This window comes from Elephantulus edwardii, unplaced genomic scaffold (genome assembly GCF_000299155.1).
Source record: "Elephantulus edwardii isolate Elephantulus edwardi_28Jun2011 unplaced genomic scaffold, EleEdw1.0 scaffold00228, whole genome shotgun sequence".
NCBI classification, from domain to species: Eukaryota; Metazoa; Chordata; class Mammalia; order Macroscelidea; family Macroscelididae; genus Elephantulus; species Elephantulus edwardii.
The window spans coordinates 1,593,959-1,615,988 of record NW_006399978.1 but is presented as its reverse complement, the minus strand read 5'-3'; the positions used below and the strand labels follow the sequence as shown (position 1 = coordinate 1,615,988).

Here is a 22,030-nt window from a genome sequence, read left to right as displayed (position 1 = left end):
AGCAGATCTGGGGATACTTAGTTTGGTACCAAAGCTTAATGTTTAATGTTAAAAAAGACTTGGGTTTTTTTTTCCCATGAAATATATAAAAAATAGTTTTCAAATATTCTTGTGTGAAATGTTACTTAAAACTGGCTGTGAGTACAATTGTCAGTGACTCAAAAATGCAGTGGCCCAACTGAGTCACACAGAAGCAAACATGACCCTCCACAGAGGTGGGAGGCTGTGCCCTTATCCCAGTTACAAGTCATGGTTGGAATTGCTATGTTGAAGTGGGTGTCCCACAAGCAGTTTGGCCTACCGAACAGGGCAGGTGCTTATGCTCAGAACAATCCTACTGTGCTGCATGAACCCAGATGCTTCCATTTAGTCCAACGCGAGGGATTCATATCAGGGGTAGGACTAGGGCCTTCTTCTTGCCAATGTGTGAAGTTCTCAGAGGCTGGAGAAGGTCATTGTCTTACAATGGAAGAGCCCCACCTAGAAGCAATAGGCCTATTTTAAATAGAGAGTAATGAAACTCTCTCTAAAATAGAAAAGAAACTAAACAAGAAATGTTTTCAAGCCCTGTTTGATCAAAGAGGAGGTCTTGGTCTGGGGGTGGGGGTGTAATTCAGTACCCTTGAAATTATGAAAGGGCTGCTCCTCGCTTACCAGAGTAGGTCCTGTGGTAGGGATTTTGGGAGATTTTTACTTCTTTCACCAAAACCCCTTAGTATTTAGTTGATGAAACCATAGTGTATCCCTGTTGATACACAAACTTTTTTTTAAGATGTTTGATCATAATAACAGTCAGTAATGCTTCTGAGTCGAGTCGCAGGCGACTCGACGGCACATAACAACAACAAAACAACAATGCTTCTGTTGGAGCCAGACTTCACTGTAGATGCCAGCCTGGGTCAGCTCATGGCATCCTCCCAACAGCTCTTTCCTCACGTAACAGCAAGGTCATCCCACATGACAAAGCTTATCAGATGTGCCCAAGGTCACATAGCATGTCAAAGGTCATCCAGTCTGCCCAAGGTCACCTGTCATACCCACGGTTGACGACTGTGTCCTGGGTGGTGGGCACATACAGAACTCCAACAGAGACAGACTTCTTGAAGCCGGTGTACCCTGTCTCTGCCACACTGCCTGTCAGAGTGCCATCATGGTGCCACCCAGCTCAAGGCTCTCCAAACTGTTCTTCTAGAACTGAGCCGATGGTTTCTTCACATGCAGTGGATCAACTACATGGAGTGGAATTAGCTGGGACAATTGGGGCCTTTATTGTTGACCCAGGAAAAAGACTGCACCTGTCAGTTTGTTCTGACTGTGGTACTTTGATGTTTCTGTGGTGATGGAAGCCATCCAGACTAAGAAAAAAGACCTGATGTATTTCTGAAAATGAACCATGAAAAGCGGGTGCATCACAATAGAGCATTGATGGATACAGTGCTGGAAGGTGAGAGGCGCAGGTGGGAAGGTCCTCACGAACCCAGCGATCCCTACTGTGGACTCAGCACAGGTTCCAGCAGCCTTGAAGGTGATGCAGGGCTGCGCACATTTCATTCTATTGTGCACGGGATCTCGTGAGTCATAGCCAACTTGACAGCAGCTAACAAGGAGAAAGAAACATGTGTTGAATTACCAGAGCCTATTCAGGAATTTTAGTATTTAGAGTATTACTCACCATAAAATAAGAATTCTATACTTTTGGGTGCAGATTAATTAAGCCTCATTGTAGCTATAGAAGATTTAATTTGGAGTCTAGAAGTGATTAAAAGTTGACTCCTTTTGCTACATCATGAAATTCAGTGTTGCTCATTTTCTTTGGTTAGTGTCTGCCGGACCATTTCTCAGGCGCTGCCAGTCCCTTTTGGGCATTGGCATCAAGTTCATGGTGGATTGTACATAAGAGACTCAAAAAGAGGGTTTTTCTGGCCCCGTGTACCTGTAGTGGCGAACAAGGACCACAGTACCACGTCTGAGTAGACACTGGTGCTTCTGGACAGATTCCAATCAGAAGGAAGGCAGCCTCCCCCAGTGAGGAGCAGTGCTGGCAAGGAAGCTGTTGCCATCCTCACCTTCATGGGAGGTAGCACATGGGGATGCTCTGCAGGTCTGAGGCCTCACAGGCCCACACGGATGTTGGGCAGGTGATCACAAGGGCAGGAAGTCAGGTGTAGAAGGGCCTGACCCTCAGGACCATCCTAAACAGGACTGTGTCCTTCCTGGAGCACACCCACCCACCTCCATCTGTGCCTTCACCAGCACCGTCATGGCACAGGAGGCCTTCTCAGGGTCTAAGGCTGCAGGGGCAGCTGGGTGGGAGGGAGATCCAGGCACAGCTTGGGTGGGCGTGGGAAGGGGCCTCCCCACTGTGCTGCCAAGTGACTCTAATGCTCTCTCTTCCTCTCCTGTCCCTTCTCCTAGTCCCCACCGAAAGGTGCCACCATCCCCTACCGCCCAAAGCCCGCCTCCACCCCTGTCATTTTTGCAGGTGGTCAGGTAAGAGCCGACCCGCTCGCGGCCTCCACGGCCAACCTCAGCCTTTTACTGCAGCACCAGCCGCTGCCCGTTAGTGCACTCAGGTTTTCTTGCCTTCGCACGTGCATGCCTCGTAAGGTTGGGGCACAGAGCTCTTCATGGTGGGGTGGGAACACTTGTCGAGGAGCCACAGAGAAGCTTCTATCTGTGGTCAGGGACTAGAAGGCCTATGGAAGAAGCCAGCAGAGGGGGCTGGTTCCTCTCTTATCCCAGTGCTAAGTTTCTGCTTTGGTCATTTTTAACCTGGAGGCTCCCGCCCACGGAGCTGCAGCCAGCCCCAGGTAACACTGGCTGTGAGGTTTTTCCCACAGGTCCTAGACACAAGTAGAGGTATTTGAAAACTTCTGAGCATATAGTTGACCTCGAAGAGCTCTGAGTCCACCTTAGAGACTGTGTCTTTATTCAAGGGAGAGTTAGGACAAAGATGTCTCCAAGAGTGATCCAGGGAAGGGGGACGAACGGGGTGTAGTTTTACCACTCAAAAGGAAAGAAACAAAATTCTCTCCATTATTTCCTCTAATATATAAAGGAATATTATCAGATGCTTTCTATTATTTATACATTAAATTAAAGGGAGGAAGCCTATAATTATCAACTGCATTTGCCATATGTGGAATGAGAGGCACAGATTCCACTCTTGAGCATGTTCAGGAAAGTCTTTCTCTGAGCCCATCCGCTGCCTCCCCTGTTACATGGGCGTTCTCTCGGGCATAGCCAGTGTGCTGTGAGTCCTTCTTAACTTGGGTCCTCACTCATACTGTGCTGCTTACTGTAAAGAGCCTTCACAGACTGCAGTGCCCTCCCATCACTCTCACAGTGACCATTTAACAGAGGAGGAGTGCAGCCCATTGAGTGGGAAGCCGCCCAGCCTTCCAGTTACACAGGATTTACAGGCCACTCCTCTTGTTCCTCAGCCAACCAACCTCCAGGGCACAGGACATAGCCCTGGCATAGACAGAGCAATCTCTGTTCTCTCCCTCTCTCTGAATCTTCCCCACCCCCTTGGTTTTCTACTTGTGTGGATTCAACTTGACATCTAGGCAGATCCATTACAATATCACATGGTAAAAACAGGGATTTTGTTAAAAGAGAAGGTACAATTATACAGACAAAGTGCAGGCAACCTGTGAAGCTTCATGTACAAGAACATCACTCAGCTGGCTCTGCCAGTCCTAGCTTCCTTCCATCACATATGAAACAAGAGCAGTGGTACGGATTTACACAAGTAAAGGGGTCTGAAATCACTGACAGACAGCCAAAGACCATCGTAACAGGGCTCTTATTGCCCAAGATTATGCCTCAAGTGTCAGACATCTTAAAACTATCTCATAGGGTCCAATATGTATACGGAGGTATTCATGCAGGGGTGAGCACAAAGTCACATGGGAGCACCTCTACATGGCAAGATTTGAGAAGTTGATAAAGTGTGAACAGGACCTCACAAAGAGAGGCTTCCTGAGACTTCTAGGGTACTGGCCCAGTGCAGGACTAGGGACAAGAGCTGGAGAAGGAACCTTGGTGGCATAGTGGTAGCATGTTGGGCTGCTAACTGAAAGGTTATTGGTTCAAACCCCCAGCCACTTCATGAGAGAATGATGGCTAGTCTCCTGTAATAAGCCTAGAAAACCTGATGGAGACTTGCTATAAATCAGACTCAACTGTAGTGAGTAGGGCTGAAAATAGCATGAGAACTGCTGGATTCATGCCTGCGTTTTGCATATTAGAGAACTAGACTTTAGACTTGTACTTGATGGCTATTTGTGGTGTCACTTTTCCTGACAGAAAGTGCAACATGGGATGGGTCTCCACAAGGCCATGAGCCTAGGATGGAGTACACCAGAAATTTTTCTGGGCAGGGCATAAACACACAAGATGAGCCCCATAGGAGCAAGTTGGGACAAGCCATGTCTGGCTGTGAGAGATGAGGATGAGTCCACCGCTGGCCGCATGATATGGCGCCTTGGAGCCAGTCTCGTAATGTAACCGCATAAATCTTGAGTGCAGGGTGCCAAAGATGCTGTTTCCAGTGACCACTGGAAAGAGGACAGGCAGTAAGGCCCCATTCCTAGCTAATAGGCCATCTTACAGCATCTGGTAAGATTCTTTTACTCCATACAGTTGGGAGGGCCCCTCTGCAGGACTGAATGTCCCTCATGGTTGGGTTGCTGGTCTCTTTATTGGCTACGTGGCTGATTGGCCTTTACCCTCAGGAAAAGTCTGGTGTGTTAAAATTCTGGAGTCTGTCAGGATCTTGGAGAACTACCCTTTTGTTTGAGAAAAGACATTTTCTCCACAGGAGGTGGCAGGGGCCCATGTGAGGACTGCACATGGGGGAGCACCACCCCGCATCCCCTTCTGGGCCCCATCCCCAGCCAACCAGGCAGTATCTCAGTGTTTCTTTGGAGGACTGTGATAAATGCCCCAAGATTCTGGCAGTGTATCTTTGGTCTGTACTCTCCCTTCACTCTGTGGTTGTTTGGGGGTTTTGTTTTTGTTACTTCTCAGTCACCTGATCTGATAACCTGGGGTGTGTCCACGGTAGAGCCCAGCTGGATGGCGCCTCTATAAGTCACATGAGTCTTCAGAGCAGATTGGGTGAGAGGAGCCTGCAGGGCTGGCCTGTTGAGGAAACCAGGACTTGAGAGCCCCTGTGTGTGTGAGTGCAAGTGTGCAGATCGATAGCATCTCAGCAATGACTGGGGACCAAAGACAGGCTGGTCTGTGATTACTTTGGACCCTTTTTTACTTTGTGACGTTTACTAGTTATTTTTGGTTACTTCCTAAAGGCTTATTATCTTACTTTTTTTTTTTCCAGCAAGCATTTCTTAGAAGTATTTACATTGATGCTTGGTTACATTTTTAGAGTTAGTAATTAGAAAGCCTATTACTGGAGGGTCAAATGAATTTTTATTAAATGCTTTTTCTTTTAAGAAAAATGAGACAAGTGAGAATTAGACACATTTGAGCTCAATTATATCCCTCCCGCCCAGATGACTCGTCCAGCCTTGATTTCCTGCTGTGCCAAAAAGTGGGCCCTGACCCCTCTGGGCTTACCTGTCTGATAGAGACTGCAGTTTGCTGAGTCTTGACTCATAGAACACAGCCTTCACCCCCTGTCCCTGCCAAGTCCCAAGCCCTCCCATGCGAGGAGTGTCTGCCGTCTGTCCTCTGGTTTGGGGATGTGGACAGAGATGCATCAGAAAAGAAAGCTTCCACCTGGCAGTCCTGTGTGCCGAGGGATTGTCACGGGGCACCGTCAGACATAACTCTGTCCCACTAAGTGAGCTAACAGTGTCTCTCTTTTCCAGGCCTACACCATCCAGGGACAGTACGCCATCCCACACCCAGATGTGAGTGTCCCCTTCGCCTTTCTCACACCTTTTTTCTTGTTTTCATTTAACCCTGCATGCTGCTGTTAGTGACTACCAATATTAATATTACACAATAATATTAATAAATTCCTAAATGTTCCTGACTTGTGTCATATCCACATACCTCAAATAACCTGTTAACCTGTTAGCACTAACTGTACTCACGGTGAGGACTTGGCCTGATGTAAATTCTCTCAGTTGTTCGCTGCAGTCCAGGTTTCCTGCACGTACCTAGTGCTCACACTCAGACAGTGGCCTCACACTTCCTGCACCCCACCCACCTGGCTGCTCACGATAGGCACGAAGGAGATGGCCTGAATCACTTTCCTTGGTGGTCCAGCCTCTTGTGATGCTTTAGGCAGACCCAGTGAGTGAGGTGTCTGTTGTCAAACAAGACCCCTCAAGTGTGTTGGGAAGGGAATTTGAACTCTGTTGTTGCCAAGCCTTCTCCATTCTCAAAGCCCATGCTGGTGTGGAGAGCCAGCTGTTGGAGGTCCACAAAAAGGGCCTTTTCTTTCATACCAGTGGCAGTGAAAACTGCAGAGTCCCAAGGTCCATGCATTGCTGCCAAAGAGCAGCTCAGGCCAGGTTGTCTTGTGTGGATAAGAATGTCTCCTGATTAAATAACAGTCAGAATTTAGTGTTAGTACTGAAGAGTAAGATGTCCTAAAATAAACTGGAGAGAGAGAAGTCACAGGGCACATCTATCCCTACCCAGCAGGGACAGAGACATACACCTTGGTGCAGTGCACCCCAGGATCAAGGGTGAAGTTTGGGACCAAGGGGAAGCTCAGGGTCAAGGGAGCAAACAAGGGAAAAAAAGACATCCCAGGATTATCCCTGTCCCAGACCAAGATCATGGAGGCAGCCCAGAGTCAATAAGCAGTTCTGGGAACAAGGGTAGCGCATGGAGTACTAATCCTTGAGGCTAAGGGAAAATAGCAACCAATGAGCAAAGGGCTTTCCTTGAGAGAATATTAAATATACTGGTTAATAGAGTCTGTATACTTGGTGCCGGAAGTAAGGAAGGGAGAGAAAGAGAAAAACCAAAACCAGGCAGGCGAAAAGAAAAGAGGAGACTGTTCCTTCTGCCAAAGGAAGGGGAAGCAAAGGTGAGAATCTGCTTCTGTGCAGCTATTAGTAGAGACAGCAACCCAAAATTGCTTTTTAAAATCCTTTTACTACACTAAGACTTTTACATATTTACCGAGCTTAGGTCTGTCTTGGTGAGGATAAAACCAAATCTCTTCTTGGAGGCTAGGATTTTGAAGCTCTTCCTCATATACTTCGGGCACGTGCCCAGGAGGGACCAATCCTTGGAGAAGGACATCATGCTTGGAAGAGTGGAGGGACAGCGAAGGAGAGGGAGACCCCAGTTAAGACAGATTGATATAGTGACGGGGGAATAGGGGTTGGTGTGTTGGAGTCAGTGAGACTGGCTCAGGATACAGCAGGATTCAGAGCTGCTGTACCTAGGGTCGCTGTGGGTCACAGGTGACTCGATGGCACTTACCTAAAACAATGTATAGGTCCTTACAGGTGTCCAGGGCTGGACAAACAGACACTGATCTGATTAAGAAATGAGGGTGGCCCAGGAGATGCAGAACTTAAGGAGTTGCACTGCTAACTTTAGGCCAAAACCTCTTTGGTGTTTTGAATCCAGCAGTGGCTTCATGAGAGAAAGATGAGCAGTCTCCTCTCATGCAGTTTACAGATTCAGAAACCCAATAGAGGCTCAGCTATACTAGCCAGCAGTGAGTTTCATTAAACATTAAACAAAATTTGAAATATGAATTTAGTATGCCTGAAGTAATAGGAAATAAGTACTGATGGTTTCCCCTTTGTAAAAAAGCTGTCACAAACAACACATATGCAAATCAATACATTGTGAAGCTTTGATGGGTTTGAATTCCCTTCTTCATTCCCTGAGCCATCCTTAAATCTCTGGCTAACGTTACTGTGCTTCAGTCTTGGCTAATGCCTGCCATTCTCTAACTCGAAGTATCTCCTCCTGTTGGCCCTCAGTATAGAGAGCCTTGCAGACCCCACTTGAGAGCTGAGGACATAGACTGCCTCACACTTATCATCTTTCTCTTGAGAAAAATCCATCATTAGGGCTTTAATTGGTTCAAGTTCATGGTTAATGAAGCTAAGAGGGCTCTCAGTTGTCCACATTGAGGAGACTAGTTGAGGTCTGGTTCTGTCCATGGCTCACTGCTACCCTGCTCACCCAAGCCCACAGGCTCCCTCCCCACTTTCCTTTTCTTCACTCTTCCTTGGCCCTACAGCCTACCTCTATTTCCCTGACTCCTCAGGTTATGTGCTTTCCCTGCTTTGGTTACGTGTGGAAATCTTGCTCTGTTACTAACACTCTCCTTTCACTTTGTTATTTGGAGAGGTTGGTAATGGTGAGTGTGTGAGCCCACTCATGTCTAGAATTTCCATTGAAAATAATAGTTGTCGAAATTTATCAGGACTCTTGTAGCAGCATGAGGGGAACAGGCTCTATATAACTCACAGGGAACATTCTGAAAACCTTCTAACTCCAGATAAGTGATGTAGCTGTACTGGTACCTTTTTTCTCATTGTCCCACTTGATAGTCCAGCTGTAATGGATGATTTGAAGCGTGATATTAACACCTGGAAGGAAGGAGCAGCCGATCCCAAATGCAGAAATGCCTGATCAGAGTATATTAGCACATTGCTTGTATGTGTGTACATGCATATATATGAATGTGTGACCAGGTGCATATTAGAGCGTGTGTGTGTGTGTGTGTGTGTGTGTGTGTGTGTGTGTGTGAAAGAGAGAACAAGATTATTGTGCATGTGTAGGTTTGATGACTGAATAATGAATAGTCCACATGAAAGCCAAAATGGGTTAAGAGAACAACATAGTCTTCAGTCAATGTTTGATGTGGATTTTTTGAATGGGAGATCTTAGACATTAAAAATCACATGAATGTGTCCAAAGGTAGATTTGAAGGTCTGATTATTTGGATTTTTAAAACTGTAGAGATCAAAAGAAATGCAGCGGACTGGGACTTCTAATGTAGGAAATTTTACCTGGTTGGATTAAATGATATTTCCCTTTGCCACAGAGACAAGGATTCTAAGATCATATGCAAAGACCTGCTATGACCATCTGATCAATGAATGCTCTACAGTTTCTATTTCAGAGCACCTAGAATTCGTATTTATGCCTCAAGACATGAGCGTTTGAGCTAATAAAAAATGTTTCTTGTCTGAAATTTCTAAAGGGTGTCTGTATAAGTGTATCTGTGCATTTAAGTAAGAGAGAAAGGGAGATTCTGATTGAGATATTTTAATTGGTTTGTTGATTGATTTTTTAAGTCTTTTGGTATTTCCCATTATGTCTTATATAGATGATAGATGTTTGTTTCAAATTCAGTCTACAGTTACCCTTTATATTGTTGCCACATTGTCTATAGTAAAGATTTTAAAGAGCTGACTCTTAATTATGCATCAAATCTTTTTCTATGCATGGAATTTTGTTTTCTCTATCAATATCATGTGATTGGGTGAGTAGCTGTCATTGAAGAAACAGTGCAAACTTGCATGATGCTTTCTCTTTGCAGGCATACAAAATTGAAGGCTTGGATAATCATATAATTACTGTTCCATTTCTAATGAAAAATGATTGCTTAGTAACACATTATGATGCCTGAGAAGACAATTTCCACCCAAGTTTAGTATTTAATAAGATTTATAAAAGTCTCAGTTTGAAACACAAATATAATAATTATGGAAAATATTAGTTAATATGAAGGTTGTTGTACACTTGGGTACAAAGCCTAAATAGCTCAACTGAAATGACTGGCATGTGAGCACTCTCCTAAAAATAACAGCTTCATCTTTTACCAGGCTATATGGCATATAAATCAAACACATGTACTGTAAGAAAATGTGTCCTCTAGATCTAAATATTTCTTTATTAAGAAGTAAAGTAAAACATGTTTTCTTCCTATGCTCTCTAATTTGCTCTTATTTAACAGTTATCAATTACCCTCCTACATTTGCAAGTTTTCTCCAGATTCTCAGCACACACATTGTTTCACCAAACATCTGTAAAAGTTTATGTTGCTTCTTATACTCGGGCCTTCTGAAGAAGGCTTTGCTGGGTACTTTGGTTACTAAAATGACATTTCTGGGGCCACCAGTTGGTCACAAGCCTGACCAGGAGTGACTTCAGTTAGTCTCCACTCTGACTCAGTATTAGAAGTGGCTCAGCTTTAGCCTTAGAAGTGATCTGTATGTCCATAGCACATTCTGCCAGATGCTGGGTTTAGCGAAGCTTCAGAGTAGAGGAGAATTAGCACAGAACATGCTGGAAACATGAACAGGCTTGAGAAGTTTGTAAAACCTAGATAGACATGTCACAGGGCTGCTTGGCCTCTTACCTAGCGGTTCAGTTACTGTGACTGATGGGTGCACATATTCTATGAAAGAATTATGTCCTGAAAGAAAGTGATGAGCTTCAAAAGTATTCTTATGTGTGAATCTTTATTTCTAGGCTTCAGCATTTCCAATTCACTTTAACACTCCATCATTTCAAAAGGATGCTGAAAGCTCTGGTGGCTTAGTGGTAAGGACTTACACTGCCAACACAAAGGAACATGGTTTGAATCAACCAGTTGTTCCACAAGAGAAGTTGTTCCACAATCTCTTCGCATTTGATTAACTGCCTCTGAAAACCTGCTGGAGGGTCACCTATGGATTGGTTCCAACTTGATGGCACACAACAACAACAAAAATAAGAAATTTTAAAAAACAAAGAACTTGTCATCTTTGCTACCTTTTTTGAACCCTACATTGACCCTTAGCAGATAACAGAGTCATCTTTCCCATTTGACTAGGATAGAATGAGAGCCTTAATCTGTCAAGTCAGTGAGTGTCAGTACTAACACTGTCATTCATATCATTGCATTGCAACAGAGAACGTTAATAATGATGAGAGACTTTATACTAAGATGGTCTCTATGGAATAAACAGTGAAAAACTGTAGACCCTTTGTTTCCCATAATAAGTCAGAGATAAGATAGTTATTGACTGATCCACCAATGTCTTGTTTGCTCATTAAAGTCTGAGAAGTGCCAAAAGGATTAAATGATGAGAAAGAACATATATGCAGTTGAAACCTAAGGAGATGATAATAGAATGAGGAGAAGGAACCTTCTAAGAAGTATTACTAAGACTTTTTTATAGTTAACAAAAGACCGGTGCTCACATTCAGGAATTCCAACAAACATCAAGCAGAATATATTAAGAGAAATTGATATTAGACTCATTCGAGAAAAACTGCATAACACCCATGACAGAAAAACCCCCAAACAAAATAAACTATAAAGAGTAAGAATATTGCAAAGTAGAAACTGTTAAAAAAAAACCAAAGCAGTCCACTTAACAGAAATAGTGGGAGCCACAAAGGTACAATGTGTCATAAAATAAATGCTAACTTAAAATTCTATCTCAAGATATTATCTCAAGAACCTAAGAATAAATATTTTCAGACAATCTGTAGCCAACATGTTCATAGTAAAGAAGCTTCTTCAAGATACCTTTCAGAAAGAAAGGAAATGATCTCGGAAAGAAAAGTCTGGAAATGAAGTTTTAGTAAGTAAGTAAAGAAAATGTCAAACATTTGGGTAAATGAAAGCAAGCTTTAGCTGTAAAATTGATATAAATTCTAATTTGTAAGACTAATATAATGGCACTAAATGGACAAAAATAGCATACCTGTGATTGAAAGATGATTGAGGAAAGTAAAACATTCTACAGAACAATATATTTTTCAAGAAGAGTTAAAGATATGTATTTTCATTTTTTACTGGTTCGCACATAAAATTCATATACATTGTGTTTCACACTTTCCTTCATTGACATTGTGTTTTATACAATCATTCACATTGTGTTTTATAAAATTAATCATCATTGAACTATGCCCACCATTATCTCATCTTTTCAGTCCTCACCACATCTTTCTCATTTTCTTTACCCCTACACTTTTTTCTTTAAATTGACATTCTTTCTCTTTAGCATGGGAGGTTGGCAGCAAGTTTGCTTTATGTAATAAGTCCTTTGAGTTCTTTTTTTAAAAAAATTTATTCATTATTGCACATTTCCTAGCCTTCCCTTCCTCTCTCCTAGTACCCCTCAATGCTCCCCTTGTTCCAGACTGTTCTCATACATTTAATGTAAAATCATATATTCCTTTCAAACAGTTCTTCCTCTCATCTGTTCCAATGCAGTGTTCATTATCTATCCAACCTTTCCTCATTCCTTCTCCAACCATCCCCCCTCATCTGTCCTATTTTAGAACAGTGTGCTATACAGTATTTATCCTTTTGTGACTGAGATATTTCACATAGCATAATGGCTTCAAGGCTTCCTCATGTTGTGTAACATTTTATTATTTCATTGTTTTTCACTGCTGCATAATATTCCATTGTACGAATGTACCATAGTTTTTCTGTGTATTCATTTATTGATGGGAACTTGGGTTGCTTCCATCTTTTTGCTATTGTGAGTCATGCAGCAAGAAACATGGATGTACATATATCTGTTTGAGTTGTACCTCTGGTTTCTTTAGGGTATATTCCTAGCAGTGAATTTGCTGGGTCAAATGGTAATTCTATTTACAACCTTTTGAGGAAGCACCACGACTGCCTTCCATAGTGGTTGTAACAATTTCTACTCCCAGCAGCAGTGAATAAGAGTTCCAGTCTCTCCGCAACCTGACTACTATTTGCTGTTTACTGCCAGGTTGAACTTTGCTATTGTTGCTGGGGTAAGATGGTATTTCATAGTTTTTTTTATTTGCATCTTTCTAATAGCTAGGGATTTTGAACACTTTTTCTTGTCTGTTTACCATCTCAATGTCTGTGCCCATTTTACAATTGTATTGTTTAAAGTTTACAAATCATGCTGCATTTTTGTTCAGTCAGGCTCTGAAATATTCTATAAATTTTAGATCTAAGTCTCTTACCTTATATGTCATTGCTAAATATTTTTTTCCTATTCTGTGGGTTTCCTTCTTACCCTGTTGGAGAACTTCTTTTGATGTGCATAGGGATCTGATTCTTAGAAGGTCCCATTCATCTGTTTTGTTCTCTCCTGGTTGTAGATTTTTCATTATGCTTGGATGACTATTCATGCTGTTAATTAGGCCGAGAGTTCTTCCTAGATTTTCTCTGATGAATTTTATAATCTTTAGTTTTATTTTTAGGTCTCAGATGCACCTTGAATTGGTTTTTGTATAAGGTGTGATGTGTGGGTCTTGCTTGAAGTAAAGATATTTAATTTAGGTTTTAAGTATATGTATTAAAATTTCAGGTTGTCAACTAACAGGCGTCAAGTAAATAGCCTCCATAAAATTTCAGAGGGGAAAAGGAGTGAAGGAAAATCATCCTCAATCAAAAAGAAGAAAATGCAAAGGAAAACCTAGAAAAGAAATTTCACTTTAAAAATATAAAAAAAAATAAGATAGAAATGAATGAATAGTGGATAGGTGGTTGTGGTCACAGAGATCATGAATAATGCAAATGTTCAATGCACTCTGATGCTAACCAGAAAGTTGAAGTTTCAAGTCCACCCCAAAAACACCTGAGGAGAAACACCTGATGACCTATTTTAAAGAAACAAAACAAACAAACAAAAAAGCCACAGCCTTTGAAAACCTTGTGAAATAAGCTTCTACTCTGGCACAAATGAGATCACCATGAATTGGAATTGACTCTCTAAAAATTGGCAACTGTTAATTGTGATAAGCATGAAACCTTCCAGTTAGAAACTATTTCTGGTTAGTCAAGCAGTCCAACAGAAAATTCTCAGGAATGCATTTTTGTCGAAGAATGTTAAGAACACTTAACATAGGACAATTTTAAGACTATAAAAAGGCGTGCTACAACTATACTAACAGAATGAAAATGGGCGTAGCTCTATTAATACTGTTGTTAATGGTGTTAATTAGTTGCTGTCAAGTCTACTACAAATCATAACAACACTATGCACAACACATATCACTGCCTGTTTCTTTACCAAACTCCTAGTCTTCAGAATGTTTGAGTCTAGTGTTACCATCACCATGTCCATCAATCTTATACAGGATTGCTCTCACTTTTATTGATCCTCTCTTTACCAAGTATGATATCCTCTTCTAGTGGTCTTGGTGAAACACCCAAAGTAAGCATGTTGAGGTTTCACAATCTTTTCTTCTAAGGAATATTCTAATTTTTAAAAAAATTATTGTGATTAGCTGTTGTGACTGGTATTGTTTTTCTTGCTCCAGTTCTGTATTCTCTTTGTCACTTGTAGAAAAATCCAATGAATTTTTCTTTGTTGATCTTGTATCCTGCCACTTTGCCGAATGGTTGACTATGTCCAATAGTTTTCTTGCAGTCTTTAGGATTTTCTAAGTATACTATCATAAACATTTTGTTTTATAACATTAAGTGCAACTGATTAATATAATTCATTATAATGTCTAATTTAAGCCTTAATGTGCATTGCCTTTTTCTTCACCCCGCCCCTTCCCTTCTCATTCCTGTTAACCCTCCAAAATAGATTCTATCTGTGTGTAAACGTTTCTGTAACTTTTTATATTAGTGGTCTTATACCATTATTTCCCTTTTGTGGCTAATGTCACTTCTTACAACACTGATTTGTTTGTTGTTCTAGTAGTCGGCTCTGTGGATATTCAATGATTTGTCATTTATCATGATGCTCTTTACTTGTACAGTTGAGGATTTTTGTTTTCTTTATGTTCAAATGTAATACATCCTGAAGGTATAATCTTTGGCCTTCATTAGTATGTGCATCTGCATATGTTTATTTTTCCCCTCTAGTTCTGATCCCATATTCTTCTTCACATAATCTATTTTCTCAGATTATTTGCTCAACTTCCAGATTGAATAAGTAATCAGAAAAGATATAGCCCTGCTATATTTTTCCCAATTTTAAACTACTCAATATCTTCCTTTTCTGTTTGAAAACCTTATGAAAGCTATGTTAAAATTATTTGAGTCTTTGAAGTGAAAATGGTATTAAGCTGTAACATATTAATAAAAAAGTTACATTCACTAGATGTTGTTGTTGTTGTTGTTGTTGTTGTTATGTGCCGATGAGTCTCTTGCGACTCATAGCGACCCTATGTACAACAGCCCTAAACTCTGCTCTGTCCTGTGCCAATCGCACTGTCTCTGATACACCCATCCTGATTACCCCAGTCACTGAATCAATCCACTTCATAGAGGGCCTTCCCCTCCTGTGCTGTCCCTCCACCTTCCCAAGCATAATGTCCCTCTCCAAGGACTGGTCCCTCTTACAACATGTCCAAAGTATGTTAAACGGAGCCTCAGAATCCTTGCCTCCAAGGAGCCACCTGGTTTAACCCTTTCCAGGATGAATCTGTTTGTTTTCCTAACAGTCCATTGTACCCTCAATACTCTTCTCCAGCACCACAGCTCAAACGCATCAATTCTCCTTCTATCCTCCCTTGTCATTGTCCAACTCTCTGTTGCAAAACAAGTGATTGTAAAGACCATGGCCTGTATCAGATGCATCTTAGTCTCCAGAGAGACACCATTGCTCTTCAGAACTTTGGAAAGGTCCCTAACAGGAGACTTTCCCATTGCAATACAATTCAAAATTTGTATTCATTTAGAACACAGAGTTAAAATATGTAAAATGTACTTGCCTATAAAGATAATTTGACAGAACTCTTATTAGGAACAATCTCTTTCAAGTATATATAAGGCAACTCTGATGGCATGTGATAGGAGTCACACTGTAACTCAAAGACTGCATGTCTCCTTTGGTTTAAATCCACAGATGATTCTGCCCTGAGAAAGATGAGCAGCCTCCTTTGGTTGTGACTTACAGCCTCCTGATGAAGGATCTCTATGAGTCAGAACCAACTCGATGCCTGTGAGGTTTTTTAGTTGAAGTAGACAAGTATAAAAAAATATTAACAGAATAATCAGTACAGCTGATATAATTGTTGTGTCTAGAAGTCTATACCTGCACAGCCATAGAAATCATGGAAACATTTATAGACTTGATGAGATACTAGGTCAAAAACAAGTCTTGGCATCTTTCAAAAATTGAAATAATACACTCATACTATTTTAACACAAAGTAATTAAGTTGAAATCAATAGTAAAAAGTTATTTTTAAAAATCTCTTTATTGAAAGTTAGTAACAAAGACAGAAATTAATGGAGAGGCCTACCATGCATGTTGTTGTTGTCGTTGTTGTTGTTAGGTGTTGTTGAGTCAAGTACAACTCATACCTACTCTATGAACAACAGCTCTGAACCCTGCCCTATCCTGTGCCATCCTCAGAATCTCTGACACTCAATCCCATTGCTGTAGTTACTGTGTCAATCTACATGACTGAAGGTCTTCCTCTCTTTCGCTATCCCTTTACCTTCTTAAGCATGATGTCCCTCTTCAATGAATAGCCTCTCCTAGGACTATGCCTGATGTATGAAATGTTAAATATCTTGAACATGTCAGTTCTTTCCAAATTGATGTATAGATTCCTATAAAAATGTCGATGATATTTTGAGTAACCTGCTGTTTCTAGATTTTATGGAAAGGGCCTTGGCAGGGGACAAGAATCACCAAATATATGATAGGAGTATCTGTTCTACTGTAAGGTAAAAATAATTCAGATAATGTGGCTTGGACCAGACAGTCTAGGATCAAACGTAGGTGTGTAAGGAAATCTAATATATGTTAGAACTCTCACTGCAAATCAAAGCAAAAAATGGATGAAGCATGAGTACTCTCAGGACAATGGATCATCCACATAGGGGAATGATTTTTGATACAACAACAACTCATTTTTCTGTGTGTCAAGGAGATCAACACATATCCAATGAACGTATGCATGTTCTCAAAGCAGGGAATGATTGTGTAAACAAAACATAAAAAGCACACACCATAAAAGAAAATATTGATGACTCTGACTACATTAAAGTTTAAAAACATCTGTTTATCTAAAGACACCATAAGGAGAAGTTAAACTGCAAATTAAAACCTAAGATCTTTTCAGCATATATAATGGCTAACCAATATACAATTAGTGTCTGAAATCTCAAAGACATTCCTGTAAAACAACAAAAAGAGACTCAAAAGAAAAATGGTCCAAAAATTAAGACATTACGTAGAAGAGGAATTTGAATGAAGATGAAAATATCAAAAGTTATCCTTTTTCTTTACCTGAGTCATAGAAGCTTATGTGTATTTATTTTTTGTGAAAATTCACTGAGGAATTTATTAATATGTATAATTTTATTTGCTTGCATTTCAAGTTTTTTATCTATTTACCTATTGAAAGATATCTTGCTTGCTTCCAATTGTTGTCAATTATGAGTTATTAATAAAGATACTATAAATATTTGCATAGATTTCTATGTGGACATGCTTTCATATAATTATTGCAGTCACTGTGTCAATTTATCCCATTGAGAGTCTTAACTTTTTTTCTTGAAGAATTGACCCTTCCCAAAAATATGCCCAGAATATGTAAGAGGAAATTTCACCATCTTTGCCTCTGCACTTCTTCCATGGCAAATTTATTTGTTCTTCAACAGCCTATGGTATGTTCACTACTCTTCACCCATATTACAATACAAAGACATTGATTAATCTTTGGTCTTCTGATTCATTGTGCAACTTTCACAAACATAGGAAGCAACTGAATGACTCACATCAGGAACATCTTAGTCTATAAACAGACATCCTTGCTCTTCAGTACTTTAAAGAGGACCTTGACTCTTAGGTTGCTTTGCCCAGTGCAACATGATTTTTTATTTCTGGACTACTGTTACCATGGCTATTGATTGTGGATCCAAGCAAATAAAATAATTGATAACTTCAATCTTTTCTCCATCTACCATGATGTTGCCTATTTGTCTAGTTGTGAGGATTTTTGTATTCTTGATGTTGAAGTGTTATCCAAAGCCTGTAGTCTTTTTTCTTCTTCAAGACATCTACAGTTTCTCCAAACAATGTTGTGTCATCTCCCTAATGCAAGTTGTTCAGTCCTGATGTCAAAGTCCAGCTTCTCAAACTATTTTCTCAGCATGCATATTAAATAAGTGTGGTAAAAGGACATGACTTAAACACAAACTTTTCCTGGTTTTTAACCTTGCAGTGTTCCCTTGTTCTATTCAAAGGACTGTTCCTTAGTCCTGTGTAAGTTTCTTATGAGCACAATTAAGAGTTCTAGAATTATCATTCTTCTCAATATTATCCATAACTTATTTTGATAAACATAGATACTTTTGCATAGTCAATAAGACACTAACATCTTTTTATTATTCTGTACTTCCAGTTAAGAGCCATCTGACATCAGCAATGATATCCCTTGTTCTATAACTTCTTCTGAATTTGACTTGAACTTTTGGCAGTTTTCTGATGCATTTTTTAAAAATAATCTTCAGCAAGATATAGTAATAGATAATATTGACCATTTTCCATGTGCTTATTTGCCATTTGTATATCTCCTTTTGTGAAGTTGTGTATCAATCCTTTGCCTATTTTGAATTGAGTAGTGCGTTTTCTTACTGGTAAGTTTTAAGAGATCTTTGTTTATTTTAGATGTAAACGATTTATCAAATGTGTTTTTAAAATATTATCTCCCAGTCTGCAACTTGTCTTTTCATTCATATTACAGTATGTTTTTCATAAAGTTTTAATTTCAATGAAGACTAATATAACATCTTTTTTTCTTTTATGGATTATGCTTTTGGTATTATATCCAAAAAGTTATCACCAAACCGATAATCATAGTCATATAAAAACAACACATAGCAACTACAAACTTAGATTTTTCTCCTGTGTTGTCTTCCAGAAGTTATATAATTTTGCTTTTATCATCAAATCTGTGATCCAGTTTTAATTATTTTTTAACATATGGTTGTCCATTTGTTCTAGCATCATTTGTTGAAAAGACTATCATTTCTCCATTGTATTATTTTTGCATTTTTATCAAAGAGTAGGTGAGTATATCAGTGTGGGTATAGTTCTGGTCTCTCTGTTCAGTGCCACTAATCTATTTGTTCTTTTACTGATACCTCCATTGTCCTAACACTCTATACTAGTCTTGAAGTTGGATAGTCTCAGTTCTGACTTTGTTCTTCAGTGTTGTTGAAGACCCTCAACATGATGGATTGACAAAGTGACTGTAGCCATGAACTTGAACAGGGCTGAGATCATGATGATGATACAGGCTAGGGCAAGATTTATTCTGCTGTCCACAGGGTTATAGTTGAATCAATAGCACTTAACAAATGCTACTGACTGTTCTAAGTATCTGCCTTGCCAGATAGACTTTACAGTCAGTTTATTGATATCCACAAAATAATTTACTGAGATTTTTATTAGGATTGCTCTGAGTTTATAAAGTTACAAGGAATTAATATCTCAATAATATTGAATCCTCTTGTTCCTGACCATGGAATATTTCTACATTTATTTAGAGTTTCTTTTCTTTTTTTCTTAAACCTGTTTTTTTAATTGTGATTTTATCGGAAATTTACAGAAAAGGTGGATTTTCATTCATTCATTCATTGTTGCACATGTTCCTCCCTCCCCCCAGTTTACTTTTTTTTCTTTTTTAACATTTATTCCTTGTTGAATAATTTTCTCCCTCCTTTTTACTTCCCCCTCCCCCAGGCCACTTTACAATGCACCTCTTATTTTGGACTGTTTTTTCATTAGTTTTATACTTTTCCTCATATAGATTATGCACATATTTTTACATTTATACCTAAGTATTTCATGCAGAGGACAACTAATATAAATGCAGTTTTATTTTAAGTTCCAATTGTTCATTACTGGTATATAGAAAACAATTGTATATTGACCTTGTATTATGCAACCTTTTCATAATGACTTATTCTAGGACTTTTTTCCTATTTGTTCTTTGGGATTTGCTACTTAAATAATCATAGAGAAAAGATGGTTTTATTTCTTCTCAATCTGTATATATTTTATTTCCTTTTCTTATCCAATTAGATTATTAGGACTGTCAATATGATGCAAAATAAATGCTTAGAAGAAAAAGAATCTAGCTTCTTACTATTAACTATAATGATAAAAGGTTTTTGTTAGAAATCTTTTGTCAAATTGAGGAACTTTACTCTTAGTTTGCTGGGAATTTTTCTGCACTTATTAATATGATCAAATGATATTTCTTCTTTAGGTGGTTGTTGTTGTTATGTTCTGTCGAGTCACCTGCAACTCATAGTGACCCTCTGTACAACAGCCCTAAACCCTGCTCTATCCTGTGCCAATTTTATTGTCTCTGACACACCTACTGCTATTACCCTAGTCACTGAATCAATCCTTCTCATCAAGGGTCTTCCTCTCTTGCGCTGTCCCTCCAGTCTCCCAAGCATAATGACCCTTTCCAAAGACTGATCCCTCCTTGCAATATGTCCTAAGTAGGTCAGATGAAGCTTCAGAATCCTTGCCTCCAAGGAGCCTGGTCTCACCCTGATGATGAACCTGTTTGTTCTCCTAGCAGTCTATGGAATATTCAGTACTCTTCTCCAGCACCATAGCTCAAAGGCATCGACTCTCCTATCATTCCCTAGTCATTGTCTAGATTTCTGATGCATAGCAAGTAATTGGAAAGACCATGGCCTGTATCAGGCACACCTTAGTCACGAGACTGACATCATTGCTCTTCAGTAATTTGGAGAGGTCTCTGACAGCAGACTTTCCCAATGCAATTTGTTTTCTAAATACCTAGCTGCTGGTACCAAGAGTGTTGACTTTGAGGCCAAGCAAACTAAAGCTGTTAACAATCTCAATCTCTTCACTATCTGTCATAATGCTGCCAATCAGCCCAGTGGTGAGAATCTTTGTCTTCTTGATGTTGATCTTCAATCCATATTGAAGGCTACAGTTTTTGACCTTCTGTAGCAAGCCTTTCAGGTCCTCCTCAGTTCCAGAAAGCAGGGTCATGTCATCTGTATGATATAGGCTGTTGATAAATCTTCCTCTAATTCTGATGCCACATTCCTCCTCTTAGAGCTCAGCTTCCCGGATAATCTGTTCTGTATATAGATTCAAAAGGTAGGGAGATAGGACACATCCCTGGAATACACTCTTCCTGATTTTGAACCGTGCAGTGTTTCCTTGCTCTGTTTTGATGCCTTCCTCCTGGTCCAAGTGTAGGTTTCACATAAGCACAATCAAGTGTTCTGGGATTCCCATTCTTCTCAGCCACAGTTTGTTGTGATCCACAGTCAAATGTCTTTGCATAGTCAATGAAACACAGATAGACATTCCTCTAGTCCTCCCTGCTTTCAGCCAACATACATCTAAGATTAGCTATTCTGTCCCTAGTAACATGGCCTCTTCTAAACCTAGCTTGCACTTCTGGCAGTTCTCTATTGATGTATTGTTCCAGTGATTTTTGGATAATTTTCAGCAGAATCTTCCTTGTATGTGATATTAATAATATTGTTGATAATTTCTGCACTCGGGCCACCTTTCTTTGGAATGGGAACAAAACCAATCAGTTGGCCAGATGGTTGTCCTCCAGATTTCTTGGCACAACTTGATGAACACATCCAGGGCAGCGTCTGTTTGTTGAAATATGTCAATTGGTATGCTGTCAATTCCTGGGGTCTTGGTTTTTGCCAATTCTTTCAGAGAAATTTGAACTTCTTCCTTCATCAACACAGGCTCTTGCTCATACGTTGTTTCATTAAATTCTTCTATGTCTCAATTCCTTTTGATAAAATGACTTCATAATACTCTTCCCATCTTCTCTTAATGCTTCCTGGATCATTTAATATTCTGTCCAAAGCATCCATAAGTATTGCAACTCAAAGCTTGAATTTGTTCTTCAGTTCCTTTAGTTTAAGAAATGCCAAGCAAGTTTGGATCCTTTGATTTTCTAACTCCAGATCTTTGCACATTTCGTTACGTTACTTGGTCTTCCCATGCTGCCCTTTGAAATCTTCTGTGCAGCTCCTTAATTTTTTTTATTCTTATTTTGGCTCCTTGGCACTCTAGCACAATATTCAGAGTCTTTTCTGACATCCATCTTGGTAACTTCTTCCTCTTCTGTCTTTGTAATGATCTTATGCA

The 22,030-nt window shown here is 39.9% G+C and overlaps 1 protein-coding gene across 2 annotated transcripts in view; it reads left to right on the top strand.

Annotated features, from left to right (window-relative positions):
* Nucleotides 1-22,030, top strand: part of PCBP3 (poly(rC) binding protein 3) — a 120,460-nt gene that overhangs the window by 72,773 nt on the left and 25,657 nt on the right. The window contains exons 8-9 of one of the 2 annotated variants that reach the window (XM_006898392.1): nt 2,416-2,490; nt 5,838-5,879. In XM_006898392.1, coding sequence (XP_006898454.1) covers nt 2,416-2,490; nt 5,838-5,879 — 117 coding nt within the window. Of the gene's footprint in view, nt 1-2,415; nt 2,560-5,837; nt 5,880-22,030 lie in introns of both variants that reach the window. The other variant, XM_006898393.1, reaches the window with a different exon arrangement.